This window comes from Agelaius tricolor, unplaced genomic scaffold, assembly GCF_023055355.1.
Source record: "Agelaius tricolor isolate 1412-34295 unplaced genomic scaffold, bAgeTri1.0.p SCAF_12, whole genome shotgun sequence".
NCBI classification, from domain to species: domain Eukaryota; kingdom Metazoa; phylum Chordata; class Aves; order Passeriformes; family Icteridae; genus Agelaius; species Agelaius tricolor.
In genome coordinates this window covers 3,489,340-3,509,938 of record NW_027269272.1, presented here as the reverse complement: position 1 = coordinate 3,509,938, position 20,599 = coordinate 3,489,340, and the positions used below count along the sequence as shown (strand labels likewise).

Genomic DNA, 20,599 nt, shown 5'->3' with positions numbered 1-20,599 from the left:
GCACCAGGAAATGGGATCCGGCCGCCGCTGCCTTATGTAAGCGAACCGAGCGGCGGCAGGGTGACCCCGGGGGCTGCGGCGCGGCCTGCGCGGGCCCGGGCGCTGTGCGGGAGCGCGGGGCCCTGGCGGGGCGCTCAGGCCGGGCCGAGCTGCGCTGAGGGGTCCCGGACCAGGCCCCGCGCGCGCACCAACGGTCCCTGCCCGCGCGCGCGCACGACACGTCACGCGCGGCTCCGAGCGGGCGGGGGCGGAGCCGCTCTCCCTGGGGCCGTCACGTGACCACTGCCCCCCCCCCCCCCCCCCCCCCCCCCCCCCCCCCAATCCATCCTCCCCGGCCCGGCGGTCCCGTAGCGGCGGTGGCGGCGGGCGCGGGTAGAGGCGAGCGGAGCTACCGCAGCTTCGGCGGGAGGCGGCGCGGGGGCCGGCGGTGAGTGCGCCTCGGTGGTGGCGGCGGCGGCGCGGGGGAGGGGAGGGGCGGGCCGGCGGCGGGGCAGGCTCGGGAGGCGGCCGCGGCTGTCGGTGGAAACATGGTGCCACACGTGAGGCTTATGTAAAGTGAGCGGCGGCCCGCGCGGCCAATGGCAGCGGCGCGCGCCCCGCCCCCGCCCGCGCGTCTCGCTGGCGTCATGCGGCCGCGGCCAATGGGGGCGCGGGCGGGGCGGGCGCGCGGCGGCCGGTCACGTTTCTGCCCGTATGAAGCCCGAGCCGGGAGGCGCGGGGCCGGCGGGACGCGCCGCGCGCGGTGAGTGGGGGCCCGCCGGGCGCGCTCCCCGCGGCCCGAAGGGGCTGGGGGACCCTTGGGGAGCGACGGGAGGGGGCGGCGAGCGGCGGCCGCGGGGGGCACAGGGGCTCTCCCGCCTCCCCCGCCCGCCGGGCCGAGGTTACGTAACCCTCGCGCCGGGGCTCTCCGGTTGCCGGGACGATGCGCGCGCGGGTCGCTCCCGTGCCGCGGGGTCGTTCCTGTGCCGCGGGGTCCGTCCCGCTGCCGGCCCCGGCCCGCCGGGGAGGGGGCGCGCGGGGCTCCCTCCGAAGGGCGGCTGTGACACGCCCCCCCCCACTGCCCGTGAAACCGCAGCGAGGGAAGCGGCGGCCGGCTGTGAGTCGCTCCCCGGGGCGGGGTGCGGGGCTGAGTGCGGAACGGCCCCCGCCCGCCTTGGACCGGGAGAGCGTCCGGGAGTGGGGGCACAGACACCCCCACCCCCAGCGGGGCCAGGACGGCAGCTGGGCTCTCCGAGGGGCGGCCGCCTGGGGCCGGGCAGGGGCGCACGGGGGGCGCTGGCCCCGGCCCGGAGCGGGGGAGGAGGCGGCGGGGCCGGACCCGGTCCCCCGGCGGGGCTCAGCTCTGCTGGCCGCGGGCTGCGGCCACGTCTGTGCCAGGGGTGCGGAACCGGCGGAGAGCGCGCGTGTCCCGGGGCGCTGAGCGGCACCGCGGGGGCACCGAGCTGGGCCCCACCGGGCAGGCGGGCTGCTCCACGGGAGGAACTGTGTGGCAGCGAGTAACAGAATCTCAGCGCCGCTGAGATGTGCGAGCTACAGGTGGGGTAGGCAACAGGTGCTGTCCATTTGTTTTTTGCGGTGCCCGTAGTTGTAAGGACGGTCTGTTCCTTGAGACGGTGTGGTTGTGCTGCTGTTCACATTAGGTGCATAGTATTACATGCATGATTACAAAACGCTTTATGTAAGTACAGTTTCATGCAAATAGGTGAGCAGCATGGTAACAGTCAAGCTGATGCTTTAAGTTTGACTTTTCGCAATAGGGTAAGCATTTTCATAATGGGACAGCATTTCTCCGTGTACTATAGGAGCTTAAAAAGGCCTCCCGGGAGGTCGGTATGAGGTATCGGGTGCTTGGGAAACTACAGTGCTTTGTAAGTGTAGTCCAGTGAAAAAGTAACTTGGCTGAGACAGTGCATTGATTCGGATCAAAGAAACAGCACCATTAAGTATGGAAAAGACCTCTGAGATCCTTAAGTCCAACTGTTTTATCCGTATGTCCAATGTAAATCTACCCTCTTGCAGTTTCAAACCACTGCCTTTCATCCTGTCACCATATGCCCCGATAAGAAGTCTTTCTCCATCTTCCTTGTAAGCTCATATCTTTCTTTTCTAAATGCAAGACTTTGAGATTTATTGTCTTGGACAGCTGAGATTGAATAGCTTTCATGAGTAAAGGGAAAAAAGTGGAAATTCTCTAATGATTCTAGTGGTAAGAGTATCTGTCAAGTCAGAAGTAGAGTAAAAAACCTGATTAGTATAGTGAGAAAACCTTCCAAGTTGCCAGTATTGTTTCAGCCACAGTTTGATTGATGTTAGGGAGAGTGCCCACATTGTTGCACTATAACATCAAGTTCCTTCTTGCTTATGCTTGGACGTGTTTGAGTGCTTTTATGATCTTTCTCTTTTGCCTTTGTCTCTGAAACTTGCGTTGTTTCTGCAAAGTGAGGAAGTTTCACTGTAGGGCTGGACTGTGGCCTTGCTCCATGCAAAGCTAGATGTTAGTCTTGTGATGAGGACACTGTCCTGAGGTGTGGAGTCCTGATTCTGGACTGTGCAGGTTGCTCACCTCACTAGTAACACATAGAGGAAAAGAGATGGCCTTTGGCCTGGAGTAGAAAAAAAAAGTCTACCAAAACTTTCTGGTTTTGGTGAGGTTTTGGCCATTTCAAGTGCGTATTTCAAGGTAGAAGGAAGATATTGTAGTTGGGTGTCATAAATGTCAAACACTGCAGTGAAAGAGGATGGTCTGTTCTGTGAAGAAGTGGTTTGGCTTGATGAAGTTCAGAAGGCAAAGGCATGGAAAGCAGGTTTTTGGCTTTTGTGCACTTCTTCAGATTTGGCAAGTTTTTTTTTTGTTTCATTTATAATTCAAAGAATGCATGGTTTTGCTGGAATTTTTCTTTATTTGTCTGTTGGTGGGACTTGTTATAGACTTCCTATATTCGTTTTAGCAAACAAATTCTGTCAGTGAAAATCCAAGTAATTTTTATTTTGACATTTTACTGCTACTCATTTTGGACTTCCACAGAGAGGCATTAAAGAGGCAGCATACTCTTGGCATAATACCTTGTCTGGTTTTTCTTCCTCTAGTCATAAGATTAAAGTAACAACACAGTTTACTTGATAAACTTACTTGAGCCTCTCCCTGAACAATATGCTCCTGCAGTAATAAGCTTTTCTAGTAAACTGAGATGTTGATGGAGTTTAGTCTCAAAGTATGAAGATAGAATGAAGTGGGGAAAGTGATTGGCAGTAGAGTTCTGGATTCTTCTTCTACTTCAGACGTTTATTATGACCAGGAAGTGTTTGGCTTACAGACTGATAAACAGTTTTCTTTTTTTCCTGGGTTCTTGCCACACCCTTATTTCTCTAACATCTTTACAGTATTAGAATATGCTTTACTGCATTAAAAAAAAAAAAATCTTTTTTTCACTCCTCAAAGAATAAGGAAATGAGCAAGTTACCATGGGATGAGGTATATTTGTTGTGGTTTAAAAGCAAGAAGATTACTGGTAGCCAGTAGAACAAGTAAATTATCACTAGTCTAGATCAACTGTAGTGTTTTCCATAGGGTTGCTATGGTTGGCCTATGTTAAAAGGAACGTCATGTTCTGAGCAAGGCCTTGTGTAATAGCTGGCATGAGTGTCCTGTAGACACTGTATTATACTCATAACATTACCACATCATAATTACTAGGTAATCAGGTGTTTCTGAAAAGGAATTTCTGTCTCCAGTTTTGGTTGCATGGCCTAGAATTCCTCTATAAGGATGGTGGATTATTGGGATTTTTAACTGGATTTTCTTACTGCATTCCACATTCAGTTATATCTGTGTAGTGCAAGTTTTAAACTGCTTAAATATTCATTGTGTTAACTTAGCTTGTCGAGCACAGAACAACAAAGGAGTCAATTAATATCCCTATTATTCTTTGTGATACTGTTGTATTACTCTAAAGAGCTTTTACTTGTTCTTTGGTTATGGATGAAGTTGAATACAGAAAGTGTTGGTCTTGAAAGTAATTCTGCTGCTGTTTTGTGTCCTGTGTAAGAAGTGTCTGTCTGCTTTCCTGCTTGAACTGTGGCCTTAAACTTAACCCCTGCTCTGGGGTCAGACTGAATATTGTTGGCTGTTGTTGGCAAGCAAAGAAGGCTTTTTTAAAGTAGAACTGACTTTTTAAAAGTAGAACCAAAGCTACATTGCCTTTGCTTGTAGAGCTCTGCCTTCTGACACTTAGAGCTTTGTTTGTGAGTGGATAGGATTGTTTCTTTTGAGACTTCTCTCAGTGGAGTATTGTGAAAAACACCAATCGCTTGTTTTAAAAATTTTTAAATTTTCATAGTAATAAAATAGTTATAAAAACAGTAATACAATTAGAGTAATAATAATTAGGAGAAATTGAATTAGGAACAATATGAGACAATAAAGACAAAAGAGTTATGGATGTCCGGGTACCTTTTTCTGGGCAGCACGAGCCCAAAAAATGACACCTGTTAACAAAGGACTAACCCTTAAAAACAATAACCTGTTGCATGTTCATACACCTCATACATGATGCATAAATTCCATTCAAACACAGGATTCTGTCTGGTCATCCTCAACTTCTTCCTTCTAATCCTAACAGCACCTTTGAGGCAGGAAGAAGTTCGTTTCTTCTGATAAGAGGGCAATAAATTCTTTTAGATTTAAGTGTCCTGGGGCTGCTCTCTGGTGCAAGTGCCTCATTCCTTTCTTTAAAAAAATCCCACTAACATAATTCTTATTTTAACTACAAAAGTTACCTTTTAATTACAAGACTACGTTTATCAAAATACATACGGTAAATATCTGCATAGAGCCATATAATATGCACTTTTCACAAGTATGTTTAAAGGACATTGGAAAAGAGAAGGTAGAGTCAAAACCACAGTTCAGAGGGTGATAGGTTTGCTATCTCTTGCTGGGATTTCTTGCATCCCCAGGCTGCTTTGTGAAATAGTGTGGCAGAGAAGACCAGAAGGAGAAGGGTGGGATTGGAGTGTGTGTAGAGCGAGTGGAGATGCCTGCAGTGCCTCTGAGCCCGTTCTGGGTGTAGTAGGCGGCAGCGAACACATGGGACCCCGCATGCCTGGTGGCCGCGCCGGGCTGTGCTGCTCTAAGTGGCTTTAGCACACCGGCAGGCACGCTCGGGCAGCCTGCTCGCACCCTGCTGCCAGCGCCGCTGGGACCTCTCGGGATTGCTGTTTATTGCAGCCCCGAGACACGGGAAAAGTCTCTGTTTCGGCCTGAGTCGGAGTTCTTCAGTTCTCAGTCTCAGAGTTGTTTGTTGTATCTTATCTATGAAAATTTTTCTCCTGTCCAGCCGAGGTGCGCTCAGCAGGACAGACAGCGGCGCTCTGCCCGCCCCCGGGGCGGTGTTATCTCTTTATACTACAAACTACTGATAACATGTTTACAATTACTTTCCTATACCTATCACCTGTGTTAGACAGTGAGCTTCTACTCTAGACCAATCCAAAAGTGCCATCATCACAGCAGAAGATGAAGATAGAGAAGAAGAAGAAGGAAGGCTGGACATGCCCAAGTCCCTCCATCTTGTCCCCAAAACCCCCATTCTAAAAACCCCAAAATCTACCCCTTCACCCAGTGATAATTTTATTATTACATTATTTAAACTTCTGTGGCTTTCAGGTCTTCATACAAAGCTGGTAATTTGCTCCACGGGTCATAATCAAACCCCCAGGTGTTCTGGGCTGTGTGCCAGGGTCTGTGAGCCCCTGGCAGGGGTCCCAGCAGCTCTGGACACCCAGAGGGATGCACTGAGTTCTGACAGGACACGGGCAGGCTCTGGGCCTCTGCTCTGTGTTCTGGGGGTACCTTCCAGTGTACATGGGGGCTTTGAATGGCTGTAGCTGTGACAAACAGGGCCAGGAGAGCAGCTCCTTTAAAAAGACCTTTATTAAAGACAGCTCTGGGTGGGGAACCCGAGGGGTCGCGCACGCTGCTGCTGCTCCCACAGGACTAGGACGAGGAGGAGGAGGAGGAGTGCAGCTTTGTCTCTCAGCAGAGCTGGGGCTTCCCTCCTCACCAGAGTCCTTAGGAAGACAATGTTGGCTCGTAGCTTAGGGGTATCCTCCAAGCTGAGTACTATTAAAATTTAAAAAATTAAAATAAAAACTATTATGGGGGCAGAATGGAATCTGGCTCTGGTCAAGGGTAGGTGATTTAGTGTGGTTCTGCTGGGTTAAAATCATATTTGATGTGCTGGTTTCTTGTTTTGAGAGGGTTCATATAGTTCCCACAGCCTGTCATTTAAATTCAGTCTGGGTGCAAGTCCTTCTGGGAGCAAGGGAAGTGGTTCCCTGCAGGGAGGGATACAAATCCGGGGTGAGGAGGGCTACAAATACAGAGTATGAGGAAAAGGGATAAAAATACAGGGTAAAATAGTAACACTTAACAGCGGCAACTAAAGGCAAGTCCTAGAACTCTAACATTCAATATTTAACAACAGACCAACACTTCAAATTAAGACCCTATCAACTTCATTAACATCAACTAGGAATTACTACTCCAAAAAAGAGCTCTCATGTCCAGGGTTTCATTTCTCACAGCTGCACTGGGCTTGCACCAGTAGGGAATCCTCTGACTTGGTCCTGTCCCTTGTGAGGGGTTCCTGAGGGACAGCAGCAATGCACTGAGTTTCAGTGAGCTGCCCAGCTGTGTTCTGAAGTTTTCCTGCTTATCCACGTATGAAAGGCAGGTTAGGAGAATTTTTGTGTGTGAAAGCTTTTGTGAAGTCAAGAAGTTTTTGTACAGATGTTCTCAGCTGCTGGGGATCTGCTGCTGAAGTAGTGTGTGGTAGTCCTAGAGCAGCCTTATGAGTTCTCTGATATTTTTTGGTAGGCAACTTTGCTTGTAGAACACAATCAGAGGTGAGGCTAAATTTACCTTCCTCAACATATATAAGCATGGAATATGGATTTCATTTTTCCTTAATTTTCTTAATTTTCCATGATTTCCTTAATTTTCTCCCAATAGGAAGGAAAATGTTTTTGAGGATGCTGAAGGAGTAGTGACTCAACATGTGGTTTACATGAGTGGACTGAAATACACAGAAGGCATTTCTTGGGCAAGAGGATGAGGAGATTCTGCATATGGTGTGAGCAGGCTGCAGAAGTTCTGTACAAGCAGTACCAGTGTTGATCCTGACAGGATTTGGTGGTGGGAAAGAAAATCCATCTGTATGCCAAAATGTCTGGGAAAGACTTTAGTTTTGCTTCCACCTGTTTTTGAGCATACCATGGAATTCTTAACACTTGATTTTTCTTACAGGTAGAATAGTTAGAGATGGGCAGAGATTTCTTGGTGGAGATGGCTTTTTTTTTTTAAAGTAGAACTGCCTTTTAGAAAGTAGAACCAAAGCTGCATTGCCTTTCTAACATCCTGTCCTGAAACAGAGGCAATTCACTGTTAAATAACACCTGCAATTGATTGTAATTGAAGCTTAGGGAGACAAGATGAGGTGGTGAGGATGTCTAGTACTTGTCTTTTTTCTTCCTATCCTCCTTATTCCTTGCAGCTTTTGTATCTTAGTACAGTTTTTGTGCTTGACCTTATTACATGTACTTTTATGTTTCTGCTTAGTTTCTTTAATTGTACAAAGATCTTCAGTGTATAAAAGCCCTTACTTGATTCCAGTTACATCTCTGCCATGGTTCTCCTGTGACTTGAGTTCTCATTTCAGTACTAATACATCCAACTCCTAGGACAAGTACATGGTGTTTGTTAGGTTGCTGCACTTTTTGGAGTGGATTATTGATGTGAATGGGACAAGAATTTATTTGGCACAGCATCTTCCAGAAGGGGACTTTGATTCTGGCTGAAATTTTGAACAGGCTGTGAACCACAGCAATGTCTGAAGGGCAGCATTAGCCTGGAACTACAGTCAATGTGGTGAAAGTATGTCTTTTTCTTAAAGGAGAGGAGTAGTAGATATGCAAATATATGCTTAATGGGGATGTCAGCAAATACTAAAGTTGATCTAGGGTATTGAGATATTTTTAAATCTAGTTTCAGCTAGAATAAAGGTGAAATATATGACTGGTGGGACATTATTTTTCTCTCTTTTCTGACACCACTTGGCAATCTCAAATGTATAATTTTTCTCATTTTTTTTTTTCAAAAGGAGCAAGAATTGGCATGCTAATTTAGAGTTCTGATTATTGATGCTGTGCTTAATTGTCTCTCCAGTTCAACTTGGGAAGACAGTGGCATTTTCTGGTTACAAAGGAAATAAGGGGTTTTTTAAACTTCACACTGCATACAAATAATTTTACATACCTTTAAGAAGGCACCTTTTTTAAGACTGGAAGCTGGAAAGAAGGATGTCTAGAAATCAGCATGGGACAAGTGAAGGAGATGGTGTTTTGTGTCTCTAGATGTCTCAGCACAGGCTGCTTTTTTTTTTTTAATAGTAAATACCCAACTTGTTGGCAATTAAGGTTGGCTCCTCCTTTCACCTGTTATTCAAGGTGAAAGAACAAATTTGAGAGACAGTTTCTATTTGTTCTCAGGGATGATCAGTTCAGATTCACTGTGGAGTCTTGAGCACAGGTGGAGGGTTTAACAGCACAAGGAATATTTACCTGAAAGGGTAGAGTGAGCTTTATTTCTGGTCTGGCAGAAGTGAGAATTTGGGCTGGTTTCTTACATTTATAAAGGGAACAGACTTCAGTGGGTAATTATTCTGGGCATTACTCAAGGAACCAATTTAGAAGTTAGGTTACAATAATACTTTTATCAGTAAAATTTGATTGCATCTCCTCTCATCTTGTATTTGTAGTCTTTATAATAGTTCTTCACTTGTGGAAGACATATTTTGCATGATTTGACTTCTGTTGCATTATGAAATGGATTTGATTTATCTTTTATAAAAAAAAATTATGTTGCTTACAAAACCTGATATTCTTTTTTCTTTTTTTAATAGGAATATATTGATGACACTTTGAGATTTGGAAAGACCATGATTAGTACATTCATTGAGGTGAGTGTTTGATGCTGTACCCAAGAAAGTGGTTTGTGATATCAGTTCTTTCTTAATGACTCTGAACTGGGGAGGGTGGGAGGCGTCTCTGTGGTTTTGATATTGCTCTTTTGTGTACTTCCTTTAAAATGTAGTGTCAGAACACCCAAAAATAGGGATCTTCAGGGCTTGACATTTCCAAAGACCTGTTGCACAAGTCATGAAGTACATGGAAATGCTGTGGCTTCTCTAAATCTTTATGAAAACTGGAATTTATTGTAGTGTCAGTACCAAGTGCTGCATCTGCATTGTTTGTGCAGGTGTTTATTAATAGCTTCCATTTTTTTGATTGCTCTTGCAGGTGGTAAGGAACTTTCAATTATGAGGAAAATTTTGGGGTCCAGAAAACCAAGTACCTACTGTTACTTAGATAGTTAGGATGATAGCTCAGGAAGAAAAGGGAAAATATTATGCTCCTAAACTTGAATTTAAAAAAGCAAAAAGCTTCCAACATTATTTTTTGGTCAGTTGTGCTCTGTTTTGAAAATAAAGACAAGTTGACTGTTATTGGAGCAAAAAAACAAAATATAATTAAAGGAGTATGGTGGAGGAATGTAATCTGTGATTTATAATGTGCTTTCATTAAATGTGATCTGATGATGCCCCAGTACTGGCCCTAGACAGGAAAGACAGATGATGTGGATAGTACTGTGATATTGCAGTACAGATGGAATTGTAACTGAGATTTTGAGGATTAGCACTACAATGTCTGTTCAGTCTAAATGATTGAGGAAAAAACCCGACCAATCCTGTTTTTCTGTGGTTGGAAAATGTGATCTGAATGGGTTCTAACAGCTGGCTCTGTTCAATGCTGCAGGTGTGACTTCAGCTCTCTGCAGAAAGTGAAGCTGGTTCAGCTTGGTTTGCCTCCCATATCACAGGTGTGTTCCTACAGCAGGGTTTTCACTCCTTTCTAGTATCTGAAATCTTCTGTGCTTAGAATAGAGTTATGTCAGTGTGGAAGGAAATGAGGAAATGTCACAAGTTCTGTCTTGCTTGGGAACTGAACAAATTAGATTTCCTTCTGTGGAAAACACTTTACTGGAGATGCCATATGTAGATGAAGTCTTTTAGTGTTTTGGGACTTGGGCATACTCAATCACCTGTACATTTCCTCTGAAAAATAATAGAAAACAGGTAAAATGGGCTGCCTCTAATTCTGTTCAGACTGTTTAAGTACAAGTCATTCAAACCAGGCATTTTGTTTCTGATAAAAATCCTTTTGGTGTAGATTTGCCTTACTTTCCATTAAATTGCAGAAAGGCTTACCATGAGAATTTTTAGTAGTTTACAAGGACTATTTTTCTTGATGTTTTAATGTCTTAAATGTGTTAAATACATGAAACCAATGTGATGCACAATTAAAATGGTACATGCTGTGCCACTGTGAGTATATCTCCAAACTTAGACTTTTGCAAACCTTTTTAACTTTTTTTTAATCGAAATTTTACAGGGAGTTGAGTTAGTGTAAAGGAATTGCAAGAGCTGTCTTTAAACAAGGATTTAACTGGTGCTGAAAGAACATTCCACATTTTCAATGTTCAGGCTAAAAACTGTGAAATCTGCAAGTAGTTCTGGCTACAGCAATTTCTAATGCTTCTCCTGGTCAGAGAAAAAGCCTATAATTTAAATCCTGTATTATCAGTTGATGATAAAAACAGAAGCAAAACATTTCAAGAGCCAGTGCATAGAGATTTCTATCATAATTTGAGTATTTTAGAACTTGTACCGGCTTCACAACGTCACGCAGGACGGAATGTTGTGAATAAATTGTTCCTTTAGTCTGGCCAACACAAGTGTACTTTCAACAGTTGTAACAGTTTGCAGCATGTTAAATTAAGGCTTGCTAGCATGGGCTGCCTTCCAGAGTGCTTAGCTTGGGATTTGAACACTGTTCCAAACATTTCTTCTGCGTATTCAGATGAAGCACTTAAAATGATGTAATTGTCTGCCACACAAATGTTGGTCTTCTGAGTTTTATTCTACCATTTATTTGTGCCACATGGCAGTGGCATGCACCAGCAGACTTAGTTTCCTAGATTTCCTAGAAAAACTTTCAGTTTTTTTTTTTGTTTTTCATTAAAATTTCCAGTGTCTCTCTTGAGAAACTTTGTATTAGGAAGAATAATAATGTTGATGGAGTTTGTTAGTACAGACTTCTGACCATAAATAAACAGGTTTTTTTACTGTGAGAGGGAGTGAGCACTGGAACAGATTTCCCAGAGAGGCTATGGAATATCCATTTTTGGAGCTAGCCAAAAGCCATCTGTTGGTGCTGAGCAGCCTGCTCCTAAGTGACTTTGCCTGAACAGGGAGTTGGGCAAGGAACCTCCAGAAGGCTCTTTTGATCTCAATCATTGTGTGAAACGAAATTTGATAAATGCCTGGTAAAATCTTTAATGCTCTTACCAATCCTACTGGGACAGAGAACCATAAAATGATATTGCAGCCAAACTTGATGAGCACTTGGAGCTCCTGCTGACCAGAGCACATCAGGCACGTGGCTCTGTGCCCTGCTGGGGAGGCCAACCCCGTGTTCCCAGGGGCTGTGTCAGCCCATGCAGACTGTACACACTGTGATACCATTCTAATTGTGAATCCTAAGGGTTATTTTATCTAGTGCAGAACATGCTATTGCTTTAAAACTCTTTAAGACCTTATTTCAGAGCAAAAGTGTTTAAAATGCAAATTTGTGTCTTCTTCCTTTGCTGTATGACAGTTTCATGTTTAACCAACATTTATCTGCATAGGAGTGACATAGCTGTGAGCATCTCTCTGGTATCTGTTTGAAGAGGACACTGTTGGGGGGCCCAGGTATTTCTTTTATATTTTATAGTTATAGAGGTGTCCGGACTCTGTAATGGTCAAAGATTTCCAGTAGAAGAGGATGAGACAAGAATTAAATGCATGTGGGAGACTCTGGACCTAGGCACCTCATGCTTTTGATGCTAGCTGGGAGGGAGCTTGATAAACACTTTTGCCACCTTTTCACCTGTAGAAAAAACAGGTAAGAAACACACATCATTATTATGATTCATGCTAGTAGAAAGATGCTTCCCCTCCTGCTCCTCTAAAGCTTATGCAGAAAATATATTGTTCTGTGTTTGTTATCTTTAAACTGGGGCTTCAGTCATATATATGTACTCATTCAGAGCAGTGTTTTGGGTATGAATGGGGAGTTGCCTTATTTTAAGCAAAAACATTTTTTAGCCTTAAACCATACTTATTCTTAAATTTAGGTCTGAGTTGCTTCAGCAAGGAAACAATCTGGTTGGAAGCATCCTCACTGTGGATGCCAGGGCCCTGATCTGATGCTGACTTCTTCCTGTGTAGGTGCTGCTATAAATTCAGGGTGGCACTCGGATGGTTCTGGAACAAGGCTGTGTCCTGATCAGTTCCCTTTGTAAAGTGGCAGCTGAAAGCAGTGGTTAATGAAGATGACCCTTATAAGACAAATAAGAGGCTTGTGTTCAGGATTTTCTTGAGCTGAAAGGTGAATCCTGATCAAAAAGTTGTGAAATGAATATTGTGAAATTGAGATTTTATGGGAGCCTTTGTGGTATACTAGATGTTGATAATTTTACTGACATTAACATCTCATTGCTTGTTTAAAAAAAGAGCAAAACTTGTTCATGATTACTTGGAGTGAGTAATCTAGTAAAAAAGTTCCCCTTCTTTTTTTAACTAAAAAAATCTTGCAAGAAATTACTGAGCATCTTTCTTATTGTTTCCTATAATCTGAGAATATTGCCATCTTTTCTTTCCCCCCTTCCTAGAAAAGTCCTAGTGAAGGTATTCAGTTCATTGTTCTTGCCAGAAAACACAAAGCTCTCAATGCTGAAGTTGCACAGTTGAACAAGTCACTTCTTGGATTATTGTTTGTTTTCCAACATTTTTTCTTAACGTTTTCTGACTCCCAAGCATTTGATTATTGTCTAATTGCACAGAGAGAATGCATTCATTGTAGATGTTAATTTTCAATCATATCTAGAATTGCATGATCTGACTAAACCCTTGCTAGTTTTTTGTCATCTAAATAAGAAAACTGTTATCATTTTGCAAAGCAAAAATCCAGAAGACATTTGGAAGCCCTTGTTGTTGACAAGATCTTCAGTAAAATTTAAACCTGAACATTAGGAATGTCTCTCATAGGTTCTAGGACAGTTAAGAGTACCTGAATATTGACGTGCCTTTAGGCATAAAATGTAGTTTGGTTTTTGCTTTTTTTGGGAATATTTGGACTAAGTTGATAGTAGTTGTGAATTTAGACTCAAATCATGAGATATTTGCCTCTTCCTCAGTTCTTGAATTGGATAATTTTGACTCTGGATTGTTAGTTTCCTTTATATACCAGTTAGTTTCCTTTATATAGCAGTACTAAACATGATCTTTTTTGTGTGAAAGGAAATCTGGAAAAATGTTCTCTGAATATAACCAGATCTCTGCTGAAACAAGATTTTTGGGTTAAAAGTTATTGTTTCAGAAGAAATCTGCCTCCTTCATGTTCTACAACCCTTCTTAAGGGTGTTTTTCAAAAACAAGCTCAATTACTTCTTTCAGCATTTGCCCGTACATATTTTGGTGTGGTTTTTTGGCCATGTTCAAGTTCAGGCTGTTTCCTTTGTCTTACTGCAGAATAAAGGAGCAACTGTAGGTAATGAATAACCAGAAGACCTTTGCTGCATATCTAACCTGGCAAATCAATGCCTGCATTTGTCCTTAGTGCTCAGTGGAATTCTGGTACCTTTCACACACTGCATCAGGATCTTAGAGAGCTCTAGTCTTTGCCAGAGGCAATAGAATGGGGTTTTGTGAGCCAGTTGCTGTAAAATTAAGCTTAGCTGGTGCCAGTTTAATTTTATAGAAGTTTTTATTTATAGAGTCAAAATAGACATCCCTTAAAAGTTTAGAAGGTGAAGCAGAAAAGAAAGAAAAACCTGGTTTCTTTTGATATCAAACCTAAAAGAGCTCTTTGTGTTTCCATGTTGAGATCTTACTGAAGTCGATATGGGATGTAATTACCTTCCTCAAACTGGTAGCAAGAGAGAACCTCACACTGGGAAAACATGCAAGCTTTTGCCTTCCAGTGTTGTTTGGTTAGTGATTGGGCATTTATTCAAGCATATGAGTGGGATGAATATGTGCAATTTATTATGTCATTTTCCCTGAGATTAGTTTCAAAGATAATTAATCTCTCTGTGCTGTCTGACCGTCTGTGCTCCTGAAGTGTTCACACAGTGCTGGTGTCTGCATGCAGATGTTCCACTTAAATGCCTTTCTGTGCTCACAGTGAATCTGGCCAGCTGCATCTCTTCTTATCTAAATTGCAGAGCGTGCTGGAGGGTTATTGCCAGCCTGAGCTTTTTGCACAATTACTCCTGTCTCTTCTAAGACCATGTCTCCAAAGTTAGGGCATACATTAACATCACATTATAAATTAAAAAAGCACCAACATTCTCTCAAAGAGGTAAAGTCTTGTCTTAGAAAGGCTTCCCTTTCTGCAGAAGCTCTTACAAGTTTATAATAATATTTTTCTTGTTCCTTCCTCTTCACTCTTCCTGTATTCCTTACTCTGCTATGTGCCTCTGGCACTGAGGCTTTTGAGATTTTGAAACTGAAGAGATTTTGTGCAAGACTGACTTTCAGTGACGTTAATCTTCCAGTCTTGGCTAAGAAAACCATTCCAGCTCATGCTGAGCCAGTTCTTTTTGAAACATACCTTTAAAGATGACAAACTTATGTTTTCTCCATTACTCAAATACTCTTTTTATTTTGTTTTTTTTTTTTTTCTGGTTTGATTGTCTTTGTGATCCAAATTGTAGTCACTATAATGTAGTTATTAGGTGTGAACAAAGCTGCAGAAGTTCTGGCATTTTCTTAGTTAGAACCAGAAGTAACACGACTGAATTGCTTCTTGACACAAATTTCTGCCAGGTATCAAGAGGAAAAAAATTCACATAGTGTTTCCTAAGGGTCAGTATCTATTTCTTTTATGTTGGTAACTCTTAATTTGTACTCATTGCTTAAAATAAAAATGTTTTTTAAAACCCTGAAAGCTTGACTGTCATTGAATCAATCAACTCTTGTTTCAGGAATTACAGGAAATTCCTCAAAAGTTATTGGATAGCATACAGATTTATTTATTTATTTTGGGAACAATTCTCTCCCACCTAAGGAAACACTGCTGAAGTTTCCTACAAATACCTGGCAGAAGCTAGCCTGGGTGTCATGGAAAGAAGGGAGGAGATGAGACAATAGATGATATTTGGAGGTGGAAAAAATAATTCACCAGTGGTTTAACTGGTGAATTTCATTTTCATTGCCTCTTAGACTTCCAAAGATTACAAAAAATACTTTGGGAAAATAATTTTCCAAGGAAAGGTCGTGTCAAAAAAGTATTTGTGAACAATTCTTATGGCTGGAAATACTACAGCCCATGTAATCCTCTCTGGCATCAGAATTCAGGAGAAGAGGTTTCTTGTGCCTAAAGAGTAAAAACCAAAATATTTGCATCAGAGGAGGAAAGCTGTGGCACAATCATTGCTCTTCCTATAAATAGCACAATTTTACTGCATTACTGCTGTATTGGACTAATTACCTTCAGAGAATTTAGGGCTATTCTGAGACTCTGTCTTTGGTAGTTCATGCTTATAAACCTATAGTAGTGATTTACATAGTTTTCTTTATAGGAGTAAATATAGCAGCCCAAAGTTGGGGTTTTTTTAGTTTTTTAATTTGTGAGAGCTCTTTTCCTGTATCTCTAAAGAAAACATAATTTCCTAACAGATACAGTGGTGTTTTGATTATGGCAATATTTTTTTTCTCATGTATCTAAAGCTCTTTCTAAGTAAGCAGCATTTTGTCAGGAAAACAGGAAGAAACTCCACAGTTTGGTACAGACTATAGGATGAGAAATTGTAGATCTTGCCTTACATTTGTAGACCTCAGGCCTCCTTTAAGGTGATGCTGTGAGTGCATTTTTTTCTTAAAGCTTCATTTGAACTGTGATGGGGTTAATTACTGTTAATTACCTTCACTCATGGAACTCTCCATCGAGCTTTACAACCTGGGTGTCCTCTGAGAAATAACAGGATCAATGACACTGGGAAATGGCTTTGGAGAGTGGTTGGTTGCAGTTATTTAAGCAGACTTGCTCTGATTTACACAGCAGTGGGAAGAGCATCCCCTGGGTGCAAATGGATCAGAACATTTAGGTGTGAAATGAATTTGTAGAGAATCCTACAAGATGGCCTTACAAATAAAATAAAGTACTTTAGGAAATATGTGAAAAACGCCAATCATTTGTTTTTAAAATTTTAAAAGTTTAATAGTAATGAAATGGTTATAAAAATACTGATATAATTAGAGTAATAATAATTTGGACAATTTGGATTAGGACAATACAAGACAATAAAAACAAAGAGTTATGGACAGTCTGGGTGCCTTTTTCTGGGCAACATAAGCCTGAGCAAGGACCCACATTAACAGAGGATTAACCCTTAAAATCAACAGCCTGTTGCATATTCGTACACCTCATCCATGATGCATAAATTCCATTCCAACACAGGATTCTGTCTGGGCAGTGTCAGCTTCCTCCTCTGAATCCTAAGGCGTTTTCAGGACTGAGCAGGCAGGAAGAAGTTTGTGTTTTGATAATGGGGCAATAAATTCTCTTTCTCTGAAAGATTCAGGTGTCCTGGGGCTGCTATCTGGTGCAAGTCCTTTATTTAAAAAAGTATCCTACATAGCATAGTTTCTATTTTAACATTATGTTATAACCTAAAACTATATTTAACACACTACTTAATAAAATTAATGCAGCATAACTTTCTAACATAACACATATAATATTCATTTTAATATTTGCAAAAAGCCAATCATGAATACGCATTTTTCACAAATAGAACTATCAAAGATGCATTGGAGTAGGACTCATGAGAAGTAATTTTAGTTGATTGGCTTTAAGACATTTATAGCATGGTGTGGCTAAAGCTGATAGGCCAAGAGAAGCTTATAGTGTACTGTAATTAAGAAGTAGTTGAATTCTGCTTGTGATGGCATGAATTATAACATCTGTATTGTCTCCCCCTTCCCATGAGACTGAAAATGGAATAAAAGTGTATAAAATGCCTCTCAGTTGCCCCATCTCTGGCTCAGAAAAGAGCTTAACCTGACACATTTCAGAGCACTGCTCTCTGTGCAGCACCAGAGGTTTGTCCATGCAGGAATTCCTGTGCCACATTCCATGCTGGCTCTCAGGGCTGCTTTGGTCCCTGTCATACCCAGGCAGGCTGAGCTCAGCTGTGGCACTGCTGGGACACCCAGAGCTTCTCTCAGTGTCCCCACAGGGCAGGGCAAGTGTCAGCTCCTTGTGGCACCGAGATTAGATCAGAGCTGAACTATCTGACCCGGTTAATCATTGGCCACCAGAGAATGTGCCATTGTGACATAATGCTGCAGTTTCAGCTCAGAGTAAATATCTTTTATCGCAGGCTCTGGTTATGTAATTCTCAAGACACAAGTGGTTAACCTTAGTCCAGGAAAAAACTGTCAGAGCTCCTGAGGGGTAATTCAGTGCCTGGATATAGCAGCATCACAGGAGGGCTGTTTTATCTGCATTAAAATACCTGTAGGGAATACCTGCAGAAGGAAAAAATATATTTTACTCTACTGAAAGGCATTTTTCTAAGTGAATTATAATAATATAATTATTAATTATAATAATATAATTCACTTAGAAAAATACATAATCTATAATATAATATATAAAATATTATAGATATATTACATATATTATATATAAGATAGGCATAAAGGCATTTTTCTAAGTGAATTCTAATAATATAATTATAATATAATTCACTTAGAAAAATATATCATATATAAAATATAATAGATAATATGTTATATATAATATATATTATATATAATGTAATATATATAATTTTTCAAGTGAATTCTAATAATATAATTATAATATAATAATTCACTTAGAAAAATATACAATATATAATATATAAAATATAATAGATAATATGTTATATATAATATATAATGTGTATTATATATAATGTAATATATATAATTTTTCAAGTGAATTATAATAATATAATTATAATATAATAATTCACTTAGAAAAATATACAATATATAAAATATAATAGATAATGTTATATATAATATATAATGTATATTATATATAATGTAATATATATAATTTTTCAAGTGAATTCTAATAATATAATTCACTTGTGAATTATATACACCTATAATTATTCACCTATAATTCACTTGTGAATATACTCATAAGGAAAGAAAATTATTTATATCTTTATACCATTACTGATAGCTTAAGCAAATGTCCTTAAACTATACTTTTAAATGAAAGCAGATATATTGCATATTATTTTGACCAAATGAGGAGACAAGTAGTGTTTTCTGGAAAATGCAAAAAAATGTAAAATGCCTGGAAAAACATCAATTAGAAGGGTAAGAAAATAGCTTCCATGTGGTGTTGCTTTGGAGGGAGTTGAATCATGGTGTGTTTTAAATTACTGTGGTGAATGTTTTCCATTACAGTCTTTTCTTAAATACCTAAATATTTATTTATTTGTGTTTAAGACAAAACTGCTGTAGTTAATATGAACAAAACATGGTTGTTATTTTTTTTTATTCGCTGTCATTCTTGTCAATGGTTTATTAGTTAATAATTGTAATGGTGAATATTTTAAAGGAACAAAGAGGAAGGAACATACATGGTTCTGTTGTCTTGAAAACTACAGAGAGTCACACAAAGAATCTTAGTTCATAGTTTTACACTCTTGTTGTCTCTGAGTTGCTGAAGTGGATGAGGATGTGAGTCAGATTAAATATGATCTTTTTAAAAGATAAATGAAGTTGAACTGCTCTCCAGTACTTCTCTTTTGATGATACTTCACTATTGGTCTGCCTTTGATTCACCTCTGTATACTCTGATTGTTGAGCCTGGTGCATCAGAATTTGGTTTAAAAGCAGGGCTGTGGGGTGGTTTTTGTTTTAACCTTCCTCTTCCAAGCAATTTTTATCATACCCCCCAAATGAGTAGTAATTAGTAGATAAAATTCTTCTCAGGGTTATTCATGCCTTAGAGGTTTTGGTGGTGGTGATGAGGTGTGTTTGTGTGTTTAGTTTCCCTGTTCCTGCTGCATGTTCTGTGTGCTCACCTACATGGCTGTTGTATAAAGAAAGAAATGAAGAGTTCAGTAGTGTTCCTTCCCAACTGATCTTAAAAGAAACAAACCCCAATATAAAACAGAAGACCAACCCAAATCACCTCCACAGCAAATAAGCAATGCTCTGATGTCTGAATAGAGGTTTTTTTCCTTTATCAAGGTAAACTGAAAGGCAGTGGAATGGTTTCACTGAAAATCATAATAGCTATAATCCAAATCTAGGCAGCAATACTGTCAAGTATTAAGTAAGAAAATAGAAAACAAGGGAATATGTGATCTTTTCAGGAGTTTTTCCATGTTTTCCTTCAACTTACTTTCCTGTGTGTGGGTTTTTACTAAAATATAAATACCTTTTTCATGATAAAACATTGTGAGATTTTTTCAATTTAACTGAAACATTTCACCATGTAAATGCTGAATATATTAACCATGCATGTCATTTTTTACTTTCTTCAGTCAGTGCAAATTCCTGTTTGTCAGTAAAACAAACAAGAAAATAAATTTTTTTTTCTTCCTTCCCTTCCTTCTCAGATTTGTGCATCTGTACTTCCAAACAGAGTTTATACAGAGGGAAAATTCTGAATATGGCTTGATTTGCTCTTGGTCTTGGCAGTGTTTCTGATGAGTGTCCCACGGACTCTGTCACGTTCTGGGGGTTCTCCTCTAGCACTGAGGAGCAGAGCCCTGGCATCAGTGGAAACCTTTCTCCATCCTTCTCCTTAAAAGAGCAGCTCAAGATGAGTGACTATTCTGGACTTCCCACTGACCACAGCCAGATGATTGCTGAAGACTCAGAAATTCAAGCAAAGCCTGAGCACCCTCATGAAGTTCTTCAGGAAGATATTGAAATGAGCAGTGGCTCCAGTGGGAATGACTCCAGTGGCAATGACTCCAGTGGGAATGACACAAATGAAAACTATTCAAGTGGGCATGATTCTCATGGTCATGAATCTGATGAAAATGGGAAGGATTCAGCAATGCTCATGGAATCTTCAGACTGTCATAAAAGGTAGTAGCTCTTATTAAATACATTTCACTTTTATTTTTGCCCCTAAAGACTATTTACATTTGAATCAATATTTCTGAATAATAACTAAGGTAGAAAGCCTCTTCAGCAGGGAGCTGAGTGTGCTGCTTAAGTTGTACTCTGATGTGGTGTAAATTATGTAGTATAAATCTTAAAGAAAAGATTTCTGGTGTTGGTGTTTGCATTGCCAGCATAATTTCCATCTTTCTTCTCATCACTGAGTGTTTAACTTGCCTTATTTATTTATTTTCTTGTAAACCGACTTCTGTAACTGTATGTCAAAACCTGTCAGTTAATTCTTATGT

The 20,599-nt window shown here is 40.9% G+C and overlaps 1 protein-coding gene across 13 annotated transcripts in view; it reads left to right on the top strand.

Moving 5' to 3' along the window:
- Positions 1–309: 309 nt before the first annotated feature.
- PER2 (period circadian regulator 2) overlaps positions 310–20,599 on the top strand; it is a 50,216-nt gene continuing 29,926 nt past the window's right edge. Inside the window, exons 1-5 of one of the 13 annotated variants that reach the window (XM_071437139.1) lie at positions 310–427; positions 8,961–9,017; positions 9,874–9,937; positions 11,899–12,063; positions 19,799–20,276. In XM_071437139.1, coding sequence (XP_071293240.1) covers positions 20,005–20,276 — 272 coding nt within the window. In that variant the 5' untranslated portion in view covers positions 310–427; positions 8,961–9,017; positions 9,874–9,937; positions 11,899–12,063; positions 19,799–20,004. Of the gene's footprint in view, positions 428–640; positions 743–1,379; positions 1,537–8,960; positions 9,018–9,873; positions 9,938–9,961; positions 12,064–19,798; positions 20,277–20,599 lie in introns of those variants that run through there. The other 12 variants (XM_071437142.1, XM_071437136.1, XM_071437138.1 and 9 more) reach the window with 12 other exon arrangements.